Source organism: Enhydra lutris, unplaced genomic scaffold (genome assembly GCF_002288905.1).
Source record: "Enhydra lutris kenyoni isolate GAN:26980312 unplaced genomic scaffold, ASM228890v2 scaffoldscaffold10, whole genome shotgun sequence".
In the NCBI taxonomy this organism is placed as follows: Eukaryota; Metazoa; Chordata; class Mammalia; order Carnivora; family Mustelidae; genus Enhydra; species Enhydra lutris.
Genome location: NW_019154094.1, coordinates 7,651,322 through 7,664,866, shown reverse-complemented (window position 1 = coordinate 7,664,866; position 13,545 = coordinate 7,651,322). Strand labels below are relative to the sequence as shown.

Below are 13,545 nucleotides of genomic sequence, written 5' to 3'. Positions count from 1 at the left end.
CTCTCCCACTCTCCCTGCTTATGTTTCTTCTCTTACTGTGTCTGTCTCTGTCAAATAAATAAACAAAAATTTTTTTTGAGATTTTATTTATTTACTTGACAGAGACAGCGAGAGAGGGAACACAAGCAGGGGGAGTGGGAGAGGGAAAAGAAGCAGGCTTCCTGCTGAGCAGGGTACCCAATGCGGGGCTCGATCCCAGGACTCTGGGATCACAACCTGAGCGGAAGACAGATGCTAAACTGACTGAGCCACCCAGGCGCCCCTCAAATACAGTGTCTCCGTGTTTAAACATTGCAGCAGAATGATAAGACCAAATAAGGAAACAGTTGAATTAGAATGTATTGGGGGGGCGCCTGGATGGCTCAGTGGGTTAAAGCCTCTGCCTTCGGCTCAGGTCATGATCCCAGCGTCCTGGGATCGAGCCCCACATCGGGCTTTCTGCTCCGCAGGGAGCCTGCTTCCTCCTCTCTCTCTGCCTGCCTCTCTGTCTACTTGTGATCTCTGTCTGTCAAATAAATAAATAAAATCTTAAAAAAAAAAAAAAGAATGTATTGGGAAAAGTTACTCAGGTCTGGTGTTTCCCTGTTATGTTTTGTACACCTGGTAGAATGTTGTTTACACTTCGACTTTCCTTGTTCATCTGCTTTTCTATTAGAATGTTGTTTATAATTAAATACTGTGCTTCTTACGAATTATATTTTTTACTTGATATTTTATTTATTTATTTTTAAATATTTATTTATGTATGTTTGTATTATTTGACAAAGAGAGAGAGAGACAGGGAAAGAGCAAGCACAGGCAGGGGAGAAGCAGGCTCCCCGCTGAGCAAGCAGCCTGATGTGGGGCTGGATCCCAGCACCTGGGATCACAGCCCAAGCCGACGGCAGCTGCTTAACTGAGTCACCCAGGCACCCCTGACTTGATATTTTAAATTATGTACTCATTATGTACTTGATTATGTACTTCATGTACTCCAGTCTTCTGAGAAATTTCAACCTAAAACAATTTGAATACACTCCACCTCAGGCTTCTTTTACTATTTTGGACATTTTGCCATTTGAATGTTCTTTGGTGACTACCACTTCTTTTGGAAAGTTGGGAGGATTAACCTTGCATTCTTGTGTTTATTTTTCCTATCACAGGTAGAGTTGGCTTTGTGGGATACAGCTGGGCAGGAAGATTATGACCGCTTGAGGCCTCTCTCCTATCCGGACACTGATGTTATACTGATGTGTTTCTCCATTGACAGCCCTGATAGTTTAGGTGAGTAACTCTGCAGCCGGATGTTTGTCACTGTGTGTGTGTCTGGCTGACACCTGCTTTCTCAGGTCCTCTCTGTGCATGAAGTGGTTGAAAAGCAAACATGAACTTAATAAAAGGAATCATCAGTGACCAGAGTCCTAGAGCCTTGGGACTATAAAGCCTGGGCCCTGGATCACTTTTCAGCCAAGGTCTTTTAGTAGGCAGGTTCTAAATACAGCCATCTTTTCAACTGTGTTTTGGGGAAGGCTTTTTTGGGTGCTCACACCTTTTTTTCAGTACCTCATATTGAGTGTGTTACTTTGCCATATCTAGACTGATTTGCTATTTCCTCGTAGTGTGTGTGTTTGTTTAAAGGTTTATTTATGGGGCGCCTGGGTGGCTCAGTGGGTTGAGCCTCTGCCTTCGGCTCAGGTCATGATCTCAGGTCCTAGGATCAAGCCCCTCATCGGGCTCTCTGCTCAGCAGGGAGCCTGTTTCCCCTCTCTCTCTGCCTACCTCTCTATCTACTTGTGGTCTATGTCTGTCAAATAAGTAAATAAATAATCTTAAAAGAAAAAAATAAATAAAAGTTTATTATTGCAGGGAGGGTAAGAGGGAGAGGGAAAGAAGCAGAATCCCCTGAGATCAACAGTTGGATACTTAGCCAGCTGAGCCACCCAGCGCCCCTCCTGGTAGTATTTTTAAAGCCCCATTTTAGTGCTTTTCTAAAGTATCTTAACTAGTAAAGAGAGACTTAAACATGACCATTTCACTGTCTCAGTTGGTCACATATCTGAGAAGCCACCTTCCTTCAGAAAAAGACTGAATAACACTGACCTTACACTCTGTGAAGCAAGGTACCAAGGCCTGAAACAGAACTTACTTTCAGTTTGTCCCTTAGAGGATAAAGTGTCTCTCTCAGTGATGTAGTGCTCTGTCTTTACAAGGTAGCAGTTGGGCGAAAAACACTGTCATCATCAACACAAACAACCTTGGAGAGCCTGCTGGTGGTGTGGGCTTGCGCTGGCCAGTTAGGGTTATATGACCTTTTTTTTCTTGGTCATGGTTGTACCCATTTTAATGACAGTACTTGGGTGCCCCAAGATTTTGAACCGCTTGACTAAGGTTATCCCTCCCAAGGCATTAAGCTGAGACTGAGCCCTCTGTGCAGTGACTCCCAAGACAAAGCAGTTACTCTCTGCCCTTGGTTCACTTTGGTCATTTTCAACAGTTGTTTCAGTATTGGTTTCTTAAACGAACCTGGCTTCCCTTTTTTTTCTCCCGCCCTAAGATTTTTTATTTATTTATCTGACAGAGAGAAAGATTGATTGATTACAAGTAGGCAGAGAGGCAGGCAGAGGGGGAGGGAGAAGCAGGCCCCCTGTGGAGCAGAGAGCCCAGTTTTGGGGCTCGATCCCAGGACCCTGAGATCTTGACCCGAGCTGAAGGCAGAGGCTCAACCCACTGAGCCACCCAGGTGCCCCTAAACTTTGTTTAACTTGATTGGATGTTATTAGACTATGGCCCCACCTGTAGGTATAGGATAATAAGTTTGATTAGGAATCAGAATGTTGGTGTGAAAGTTTCAGCTCTGCTGCCAGCCAACCCTGTGATAATTTTACTTTTTGAGCCTCTGCTGTCTGGACTGGTAGTTGGTCTAGAGTCTATATTCTGGTTGAGACCTGGGGTAGCAAACTTGTAAAAGACCAAATAGTAAATATTTTAGGCTTTGCTGGCCATATGTTGTACTGAACTTTGCCACAACTAGTCAGTTCTGCTGTTGTATCACAAAAGCAGCCACAGAATATATATATAATGAATGAGCTTGGCTATGTTCCAGTAAAACTTTTTTTTTTTTTTTTTTTAAAGATACTACTTATTTTACGGGCACCTGGGTGGCTTAGTGGGTAAAGCCTCTGCCTTTGGCTCAGGTCATGGTCTCAGGGTCCTGGGATCAAGCCCTGCATCAGGCTCTCTGCTTGGCGGGCAGCCTGCTTCCCCCTCTCCCTCTGCCTTCCTCTCTAACTGCTTCTGATCTCTCTCTCTCTCTCTCTGTGTCAAAAAAATAAAAACTTTTTTAGGAAAAATATTTTATTTATTTTAGAGAAAGAGTGTTAGCAAGCAGGGGTAGGGGGAGCAGAGGAGGAGGGAACAAGAATCTGAAGCAGTCTCTGTACTCAGCACCAAGCCAGACACAGGGCTCAGTCCCACCACTGGGATATCATGACCTCACCCAAAACCAACAGTCGGATGCTTAGCTGCCTGAGCCACTCGGGCATCCTGAAGATTCTTTTTATTTATTTGAGAGAGAGAGCGCACACACATGCGCACACAAGCAGGGGACTCGGAGTGGCAGAGGGAGAGGGAGAAGCAGGGAGCCCAATGTGGGACTCAATCCCAGCACCCTGGGTTTTTGACCTGAGCCGAAGGCAGATGCTTAACTGACTGAGCCACCCAGGCACCCCTTATTTTTATAAGTATTTTTTAAAAGTAGACTCCAGACAAGATTTTATTTGCTGACCTCTGATCTAGATGATAAGGATTCCTTCTCTCTAGTTTTCTGGAATTCCCAAAGGCCCTCCTGCGACCCCACTGTAAATCCATGCAACGTGATATTCCTCAGTGTGATCAGATTATTTTGGGGTGGGAGATACTGTAGGTGATTGCCATCACTGAATTAAAAAATAAAGTTTTAGGGGTGCCTGGCTGGCTCAGTAAAGCATGAGACTCTTGCTCAGGGCTGTGAGTTTAAGCCTTATGTTGGGCATGGAGCCTACTTTAAAAGGGGGGGGGGTTAACTTGTTTTTGTTTTTTTAAGATTTTATTTATTTGACAGAGCAAGAGAGCACAGCAGGGGAGCAGTAGAAGGAGAGGGAGGAGCAGGCTCCCCACCAAGCAGGCAGGGAGCCCAATTGCGGGGCTTGATCCCAGGACCCTGGGATCATGACCCAAGGAGAAGACAGACACTTAGTCATCCAAGCCACCCAGCTGCCGCCCCCCCCCCCCCCCCCCCCCCCCCCCCCCCGCCAAAATTAAGTTTTAATGTTATTCATGAAAAGAGAAGGCAAGACAGAGGCAATTCATTTTATGTGTCCTGAGTTCCAGGGAGTGGGGAGACTATTGAAGTAATAATTTCATATATTCAGGAAATACTACTGAGCATCTATTTATGGAAGAAACTTCTAGATTAAAGGAGACAGAAGAGTTAAAAAAAAAAAAAGTTAAAAAAAAAAACAGTAAATCTGATAGCAAGAAATTTTACAAATAACATTCTTAGGAGGTGGGTATGGAATGGGCCATGATAGTATTCTGTTTTAGAGGATGACCATAGGATGGTCAGCAGCCCTACTGAAAAGGTGACTTCTGGGAGAGACTTAAGGGATCTGAAGGAAGCCAATACAGATATCTAACAAAAGAACCTTCCACGTAGGGGGAACAGGAGATGCAAAGTCACCAAGGTGGGAAGAGGAAGGCTGGAATCCAGTTGTAGCATTAGAAGAGATGGGAGTGAGAGTTGTAAAGCGATATGGTTAATGGTGTGGATTTTTCCCTTCATCATGAGTAAGATGGGAGCTCTTGGAAGGTTTGAGTAAGGGAGGGGTGTCTCATTTACCTTTTGAAGTGACCACTGTCACACCTGAACTGAAAGTGACCACATGTGCAAAGGTGAGAGCAAGGTTTGGGCTGAGGCTGTTTGACTCTTATTAGATGGGTTGGATCTTTTCACTGTATTACTCTGTATTGTTCTGAGGACTGGAAACACTGTACTTCTTTGGGAAGCTCTTGGTTTCAGAATAAAACTTTTGAGTTTTAAGTTGTTACATTAGTGATACAGTTGACTCTTTTGTTGCTATAGCAAAAGAAGATGGACAGTCAAGTGTCCATTTTATGTGCTGAAGAGTAGAGCATTAAATTAATGTTTCTTGACCTCACTTATATAGCTTCTTTATCTGATGTAGTCTTTCAGCCAGAAGACAGAGCATCTTTCCATAGTCTATAAGTAACTCTTATCTTTTGGTAATTTGTACTGAAGTCAAAGAATGAACAGTTTTTTTGTTTTTTGTTTTTTTTTTTAAGATTTTATGTATTTATGAGGGAGAGAGCATGCACAAACAGAGCTGCAGGGAGAGAGAGAAGCAAACTCCCCACTGAGCAGAGAGCCCAACATGGGGCTCCATCCCAGGACCCTGGGATCATGACCCACGTTGAAGGCAGATGCTTAACTGACTGAGCCACCCAGGGCACCCCTGAACAGTTTACTTCCAAAATATAGCCTCAGATTACAAGCAGATCATTTAAATGATCGTCATTATTAAGTACTTTGTATGCATTGACTCAGAATAACCCTGTGTAAGGTACATAATACTGTTTCCCCATTTTATAAAATCACGCCTGACACTGAGGTGCCCAAGACCATGGTTGTGGGCAGTTGAACGTGGGCCACTTACACACCATGATGTATGTCCAACCTTTGTAAATTAGTGCAGTATTGGCAAGAAGCTGGTTATCACTCATTTTCAGAAGTCATTCTTGAGCCATTTGAAATACCAGTAACCTACATGATGGGGTGCTGAAGGTATAGAGAGAACATGGGGACCCTGAGCCAGCCGTAGCACGAGAATGGAGACCCTTTCTGTAAGATGTGGTCACAGTTACTAGCTAGCAATGACAGAAGTGGTCCATGGATATCTTCCCTCCTTGGGTCAGGTTGCGTCATGGTGGAGCCATCCTGTGTTCTGGATTCTTTGCTCCTCCAGAGGCTTTAACTGGGCCCCACTTCCATAGGCGCTGAGCTCCTTAGTGGGGACTGAGGAAAAAGCTGGTGATTCTGTGCTTAATGGAAGGGGGTTAGATTTTGCCTCTTTTTTGGTTTTGAAACTAGTGAGACTCCCATTAAATGTGGAGCATACTTTTAAGTAGTTCCCTTGCAGTTTAACTGGGGCTCTTGGACATTTTTCAAAATAGAATTGTGCATCTCAAGATTTTGCTTCTTTCAGAAAATATCCCAGAAAAATGGACCCCGGAAGTCAAGCACTTCTGTCCCAACGTGCCCATCATCCTGGTTGGGAACAAGAAGGATCTTCGGAATGATGAGCACACAAGGCGGGAGCTAGCCAAGATGAAGCAGGTATGATCTGGGGCAGGCCTCTGTTTTCCTGTACCATTCTTTTTAAGATTTTATTTATTTGACAAAGAGAGACAGCGAGAGCAGGAACACAAGCAGGGGGAGTAGGAGAGGGAAAAGCAGGCTTTCCGCTGAGCAGGGAGCCCAGTGCAGGGCTTGATCCCAGGACCCTGAGATCATGGCCCAAGCCGAAGGCAGACACTTAAATGATTGAGCCACCCAGGCGCCCCTCCTGTAGCATTCTTAAACCCAGGGCCCAAGGTTGGATAGTGAGGGAGCCCAACAGAAACTCTAATAAACCAGGCTATTTCAAAGAGTCCCAGAAGGTTCTCTTTCTCCATCTGTGCCTCATTCACTGGGCCTACTCAGAGGGTCCTTAAGACCTCTTTATAAAAGGAGATGGGATCCTGTCCTGTGAGGTAGTGCTGTGCTTCCCGGGATTGCCTGCCTGAGAAGGGAACATCAGCAGTACTCAGTGCTCCAAATGTAGGAACTTTTTATCAGGCTCTTGATTTCCCTCTCCTGTTATTACGTTGGTATATGTGAGGCCAAAAATTAAATTGGTGGCAGCTAAAGGATCAGGAAATCCTGAGGACAGGGAGTCCAGAGAGCCCTGATGTCTTTATGAAAGTGGTGATGGAGTTTGCATCTTTGCTTCTGAGAAGCCAGCTGGCCCAATGGCAGGTCTTCCCCAGTGCAGAACAGGAGCCTTGAGGTCTTCGGCCCAGGTTCTTCCACTGAGCTGTCTCTCTGAATGTTAAGGTCAGGATCTGTTTCCTTCCAGAGGCATTTAATCCTCTGTGAAGCTAACTACAGGAAAACCCAAGTGCTTACCATGGACTGAAAGCTTGAATCATTTTGCCCTTGATTCCTTCCCTAACCCGCGGGGCTTCTCTGGCCTCTTCCTTCTTTCTCTCTCAAGTCCCAGAGAAGAGCTTGTTTGATAGGGATTTTATATTGGGGTAGGAAGGATAACTGCATATGAATTTCATAAGACAGAACTCAAATCTGGTTTTGGCAGCTTTTAAAAGAAGTCTTTTAAGCTGAATTTGAGTACTTTGTACTTACTTCATATATGAGACACTTAACTGAAAGTGCTCTTTTCTCTCCGCTAGGAGCCGGTGAAACCTGAAGAAGGCAGAGATATGGCAAACAGGATTGGCGCTTTTGGGTACATGGAGTGTTCAGCAAAGACCAAAGATGGAGTGAGGGAGGTTTTTGAAATGGCCACGAGAGCTGCTCTGCAAGCCAGACGTGGGAAGAAAAAATCTGGGTGCCTTGTCTTGTGAAACCCTGCTGCAAGCACAGCCCTCATGCGGTTAATTTTGAAGTGCTGTTTATTAATCTTAGTGTATGATTACTGGCCTTTTTCATTTATCTATAATTTACCTAAGATTACAAATCAGAAGTCATCTTGCTACCAGTATTTAGAAGCCAACCGTGATTATTAATGATGTCCAACCCACCTGACCACCGGGGTCCTTCTGACACCGCTCTAACAGCCCTCCTCTGCACTCCCACCTGACACACCAGGCGCTAATTCAAGGAATTTCTTAACTTCTTGCTTCTTTCTAGAAAGAGAAACAGTTGGTAACTTTTGTGAATTAGGCTGTAACTACTTTATAACTAACATGTCCTGCCTGTCATCTGTCAGCTGCAAGGTACTCTAGTGAGTCCCTACTTCAGAGCTTTACTCCTTAACAGATTTTATTGGCATAGCTCTGTGATGGGCATCCGGTTTTTTGAAAATGCTCATCCAGAAAGGCCCAAGTCTGTGCAGCTGTGGCAGAGTTACAGTTCTGTGGTTTCATGTTAGTTACCTTATAGTTACTGTGTAATTAGTGCCACTTAATGTATGTTACCAAAAAATAAATATATCTACCCCAGACTAGATGTAGTATTTTTTGTATAATTGGATTTCCTAATACTGATATTTGTCATCCCTGCAGAAAGTGTATTGGTTTTTTAAAAAAGAAAGTGTATTTGAAAATAAAGTCAGATGGAAAATTCATTTTTAAAATTCCCGTTTTGTCAGTTTCTCTGATAAAAGATGGCCCATATCACCTGTTTTCGGCCCCACATATCCCAGTACCCCCTTCCCCAGAGCTGGGCTAAATAAATAGGAATTTGGTTTCATGCCTGAGGCACTTAGACACTTCAGAAGGTGGCATGACCTGTCTCACCTGGACTGCAGGGTCTGGCTCTAGTTCACAGTGCTCCTTTTCCTCACTGTATCCAGGTTCCCTCCCAGAGGAGCCGCCCGTTCTGTTGGGTGGCACTCACTTTCTCCTCTCCAGCTGACTAAACTTTTTTTCTGTACCAGTTAATTTTTCCAACTACTAATAGAATAAAGGCAGTTTTCTAAACTTCCTGTATCCTGGTGTTTGTGTTGCTCTCTCCAGGGCTGGGAGTGGGAGGATATATCCAGCCTAGCTCTCCTTGGCAGTATCCTTCAGAGTGTGAAATACCAGCTTGTTCCCAATTCTGAACCCCCCCACCCCCAGTTTGGCACTAACCTGGCTCCTCCTAAGAAGGTGGAAATGATGGTTTTGTGGCCTAGTGTGGGATTGCAATGTTCAGAGGACACATAAGGGGTGCTCCAAGCAGTCATTCCGCTGGAGGAATCTCGGGAGTGTGACATTTGTTCTCTTCCTGTCCATTTTCTGTGTCTTTAACTTACAGGCCTGAGCCTCAGTTTAGGTTGATTAGGTATGGAGGAGGGCCTGAAATTGGCTGGGGCCACTCCAGAAGCCAGGGAGGTGGCTGGGCCTCAGTGGCTCCTTGGGAAAACCAGTGTTAAGGACAGTGCCACACTGGAGATACAAAAGGAGAAAGGAGATCAGAGGCCTGGATGAGAAGACACGCCAGGCAGCCCCAGAATGCTGGGAAAGGAGTTAGAGCTGGATTTTGGAGCCTGAGCCCTGGCTTCCCTTGGCAATGAACAGTTCCTCCAACTTAACCTTCCTAGAGCCACAGGGCCTCGTCGCAGAGAGAACTTACCTTGGCAGCCACGGCCAACTGCACCACCACCCCACCACCGCGAGTCACAACTTGCTCTGGGCACCTGGCGACAGTAGGGCACAGACTGCAAGAGGAGTAATATGGCTTAGCCTGGGAGGGCTGTGTGGCCACGTGCGGCACGCGCTGCTGTTGCTGCCCAGTCTCCTTGGACCCTTCCCCATCCCTTAACTAAAAACCTTTGAGAAGGAATCGGAGCCCTCTTGGGCCCAAGCCCTGGGCTGGGTAACTCGGGAAAGCCACCAGCGCGGCGGCGGTGGCTAGACGGTGCGTCTCCGCACCGCCTGGGCGGTGCCCGCATCCGGCCAGGCCGCACCCTCCCACCCGGCTGCAGGGAGGGCGGAGGCCGGATGAGGCGGGGCCGAGGGGGGTGGGGAGAGCGGCCGGGAAAGTCTCTGCGCCACGTGACCCCATAGTCCTAGCAGTTCCCCGCCGCAGTTCAGCACGGTAGTCGGGAAGCCAGCCATGTGTGCTGCTCCGCTCGCCGTTGCAACGGCGGCCTCGCGCTCCGTGTATGCTTTCTCCGCGCGCCCGCTGGGCGGCGGGGAGCCCCTGAGCCTGGGTTCCCTGCGGGGTAAGGTGCTGCTCATCGAGAATGTGGCATCGCTCTGAGGCACAACGGTCCGGGATTACACCGAGATGAACGAGCTGCAGCGGCGCCTCGGGCCCCGGGGCTTGGTTGTGCTCGGCTTCCCGTGCAACCAGTTCGGGCATCAGGTGCGCTCTGGGGGCAGAGCGGGGGCGGAGTGGCGGGGCCGGCGGGCGTGCACCTGGGGCTGGGAGCGCAGACGGGGCGCCCGCCAGGCTAGACAGGCGCAGGTCCTGGCTGCGGAGAGGCGGGCCGCCTGCGCTCCTCCCGGCTGGGGTTCAAGTCTGTCTCGGAGTAGTACGGAAAGGGCAAGAGCCTGATGACTCATCGAGAAACTTCTCGTTTGCGGTCCGAACGTTTCCCCTCCCCTTGAGGCCCCGGGTTCCAGCTTCTTTTCCCTCCCGCAGGAGAACGCTAAGAACGAAGAGATCCTGAATTCCCTCAAGTACGTCCGACCCGGCGGCGGGTTCGAGCCCAACTTCACGCTTTTTGAGAAGTGCGAGGTGAACGGTGCGCAGGCGCACCCTCTCTTCGCCTTCCTGCGGGAGGCTCTGCCTGCCCCCAGTGACGATGCCACTGCGCTCATGACCGACCCCAAGTTCATCATCTGGTCTCCCGTGTGCCGCAACGACATCGCCTGGAACTTCGAGAAGTTCCTGGTAGGCCCAGATGGTGTGCCTGTACGCCGGTACAGCCGCCGCTTTCCAACCATCGATATCGAGCCTGACATCGAAGCCCTGCTGTCCCAGGGGCCAGGCCGTGTCTAGGCAACCCTCCTGTCCCTGCTGCTTGGCTGTCACAGCGCTGCCCTCTGGGGATTTCGTCCATGACGGTGTTGCCTCGAAATCTGCATGGAGGAACACCTGATTTCCAGGAAAATCCTTTGAGCTGGGCGCTTCTTGTCCATCCCAGCACTCCCTCCCTAACAAGGCTCCTCAGTAATAAAGTGTTGGGTGTCAGCAGAACTGTGTGTGTGTCCTGTGTCAGTTAGGGACATCTTCCCTAGGAACCTCATTGTCACACGGCAGTGAGCTTAAGCCCCTACCCCTTGGTCTTTGTTTTAGTCAAGCCTGAACTTCCTGCTGTTTTGTCTGCAGTGTCTGGAATCCACTCTTTCCTGTGTGGAAAGCCTAACTCCTGTCCCAGTGTTTTTCCCTCTGCCAGGATATTTTGTAGAGCCATCCCAAGGTCCTGTTAAAAGGGAAGTTCAGATTCCAAAAAGAGGAAGACAAGTCAAGAGCCAATTGCCTAATCCCAGCGGTAGGCCTCCTTTCTAAGTATTGGGCTAGGCAGGAAATGACATTCGGAAAAGAGAACACCATGGGTTCCCACTTACATTCAGAGTCTGTGGCTTCTCTAAGTGCCAGGCCCACCTACTTTACAGGGTCGTAAGCCCATGCAATTTTGCAATTTTTTTCCCATTACTTTGTTAGATCTTTGCATGTTGCCACCCAGGCTTATTTCTGTCTGCTCCCATGCTGCCCTTAACTGCTTGTTGCCTCTCATGTATTCAGAGTGAGAAGAGTATACAACTGGGCCTTCTGACCACGCCCTGCTTGGCACTTAACGGTTGCAATTACCGCCAGGCCCACGGTAGGGGCTTATCTTGGAAGCCAGCTGCTGCCTCTCAGGTGCGGTTTGAATCTAACTTCTCTCCCTCTCTTGTGTCCGCTGCCTATCTTCTGAGACAGACCTGCAGCCACTTCCTATCACAGCCCAGGGGGTCTCTGGGCGGCTTGGATGCAGCTGTGCTGGGGCAGACAAGGGTGCGAAAACAAGTTAGCAGTGTCTCCCAGTCCAGAATGTGGGTTCATCATTTGGTCCTGTGTCATGCATCCCGCTGGCTGCCAGGAATGCAGTCCTCGGGAAGGCAGAATGAGTATATAGTTAACTAAAAGCATGTGCAGTTCTAAGGTAGTACAGGGTACTTAGAGAATAAGAGAGCCTGGCCCAGTAGGAAGGATCATGCTTCCCTCCTGGAGGAAATGGCACTGAAGCTGAAGCGAAGTCAAGAAGCTCTCAGCGGCGGAATGAACTGACAGAGGAGGGTGGACAGGCTGGGAGTGCAGAATGCAAGGGTCGGAGGTGGGAAGGGGACATCGCCGACTGAGTTGGACAACGCAAGGACAAGCAGGTTTGCGGAGAAGAGTGTTGAGATTCAGACATCTTGCATGAGACGTCCAGTTGGGGTATCTGGAGCAGGTAGTTACAAGAGGCTCCAAAAAGGAGCGTGGGCGGGAGACAAAGATCTAGACAGGGGACAGTAAGTAGCCACTGGAGAGTATGAGATCACCTGGGGAGAGTGACAAGAAATAAACCAGTGGGTGCTTAGGCTGGAGGCCTATGGATTCACAATCCTGGGTCAGCTAACAGGAACAGCTGGGGGAACGAGGATGGAGTCAAGGGGCCGTGAGAAGGGATATTTCATAACCGTTGCTGGGGCAAGTGCTTGTGGACTGAGTGTCCCTCATTCCTCAGCAAGTACAAGTTTCGGGGGGTGGGGGCAGCTGGAGCTGAAGCCACATAACCAAGTGTCCGAGATGTGTCAGGTCTTCTTCTGGGGGGCTAAGCGTAGAGCCTGCAGGAATCACCAGGATACTTGTTAAAACTTATGTTCCATGGCCCTCACCCAGAGATGCTGCTTTGGAAATTCTGGGGACTTAGGATCCTACTCAGCTACCTACCTGCTGAATGTGAGGATAGACTTTCTGCTCCAACTCTCCCCTTTCCTGTAAAGGGTCAGCACGGCCCAGGCCATATTGTCTGGTTAGGCTCTAAATGGGAACCCAGGGCTTTCCGAACTGACTTCAATCAACCTCTTCCCTCCCAAGCTGCCTGGTGACTCACTCTTACTCGCCCACTTTTTTTTCCTGTCAGTTTACGCCTGGGGTTGCAAAAGAAGGGAACTTAGGAGTTCCCAATGTGGCTGCCCCTGGCTGGCGTATCTTCCTAAGACTTCAAGCGGCCTGCCTCCCTTAACTTAAAGTCATTTCCAACTCCCTCCTTCAGGAAAAATCAGAGTAAAGCCAGTTAACACTACCCCTTCCTCCCCAAGAAACTGGACATTTCCCCCCCAACACAGACAAACACACACTCCTACACATACACATTCCTTATCATTCAGCCCTGAAAACGCTGCTGGCTCTGACCTGCACCTGCCCCACCCCATCGTGAATCAGCAGTTCAAGTGGCAAGTAAGAGCGGAGGAATCCCCGTGAGCCCGCCTGAGGTCCCCATGTTCTGTTAAAGCGGCTGCTGGGCATTGCTTGATTCTGGGAGCAGCAACAGCATTCAGGCCGCAGGCCTTCCGAAAAGGAAATGGGCCCTCAGGTTCGGAAGCTTTCGTTTTTGGAGTTCTTCCAGAAATTCTGGGTTCTCTTTTTGTTTTTAAAACATTAAATCTCATAAAATTATGTAGAAGTCCATCAAATTACCATTATGTACACTTTAAATATTTTACAGTTTTATTGGTCAATTAACCCTCAATAAAACTGAAAAAAAATCTGATAAAATACCGACACTTCTTACAGTTAGCTCTTTATCAGATGACTTCCTCATTCTGTCTCAATGT

General features: G+C 48.0%; 2 protein-coding genes across 4 annotated transcripts in view; both read left to right on the top strand.

Moving 5' to 3' along the window:
* Positions 1-8,737, top strand: part of LOC111144026 (ras homolog family member A) — a 51,276-nt gene extending 42,539 nt beyond the window's left edge. For both annotated transcript variants that reach the window (XM_022498093.1, XM_022498094.1), the window contains 3 exons: positions 1,143-1,263; positions 6,240-6,370; positions 7,483-8,737. In XM_022498093.1, the coding sequence (XP_022353801.1) occupies positions 1,143-1,263; positions 6,240-6,370; positions 7,483-7,656 (426 nt within the window). In that variant the 3' untranslated portion in view covers positions 7,657-8,737. The remainder of the gene's footprint in view (positions 1-1,142; positions 1,264-6,239; positions 6,371-7,482) is intronic.
* Positions 8,738-9,777: 1,040 nt separating this feature from the next.
* Positions 9,778-10,939, top strand: LOC111143890 (glutathione peroxidase 1). Of its 2 annotated transcripts, none has more exons than XM_022497932.1 (2): positions 9,778-10,102; positions 10,382-10,939. In XM_022497932.1, the coding sequence occupies exons 1-2, from the start codon at positions 9,851-9,853 to the stop codon at positions 10,739-10,741; spliced, it is 612 nt and encodes a 203-aa protein (XP_022353640.1). In that variant the 5' UTR covers positions 9,778-9,850; the 3' UTR covers positions 10,742-10,939. The 2 variants fall into 2 exon arrangements, with proteins under 2 accessions (XP_022353640.1, XP_022353641.1); XM_022497933.1 differs by having other exon boundaries at positions 9,789-9,964.
* The last annotated feature ends 2,606 nt before the right edge of the window (positions 10,940-13,545 follow it).

Excerpts from the sequence above, each read along its gene's own strand:
- LOC111143890 (XM_022497933.1), top strand. The coding sequence starts at position 9,851 with ATGTGTGCTGCTCCGCTCGCCGTTGCAACGGCGGCCTCGCGCTCCGTG. Across the intron at positions 9,965-10,381 it reads TGGGTTCCCTGCGGGGTAAG|GAGAACGCTAAGAACGAAGA; the intron begins GTGCTGCTCATC and ends TCCCTCCCGCAG.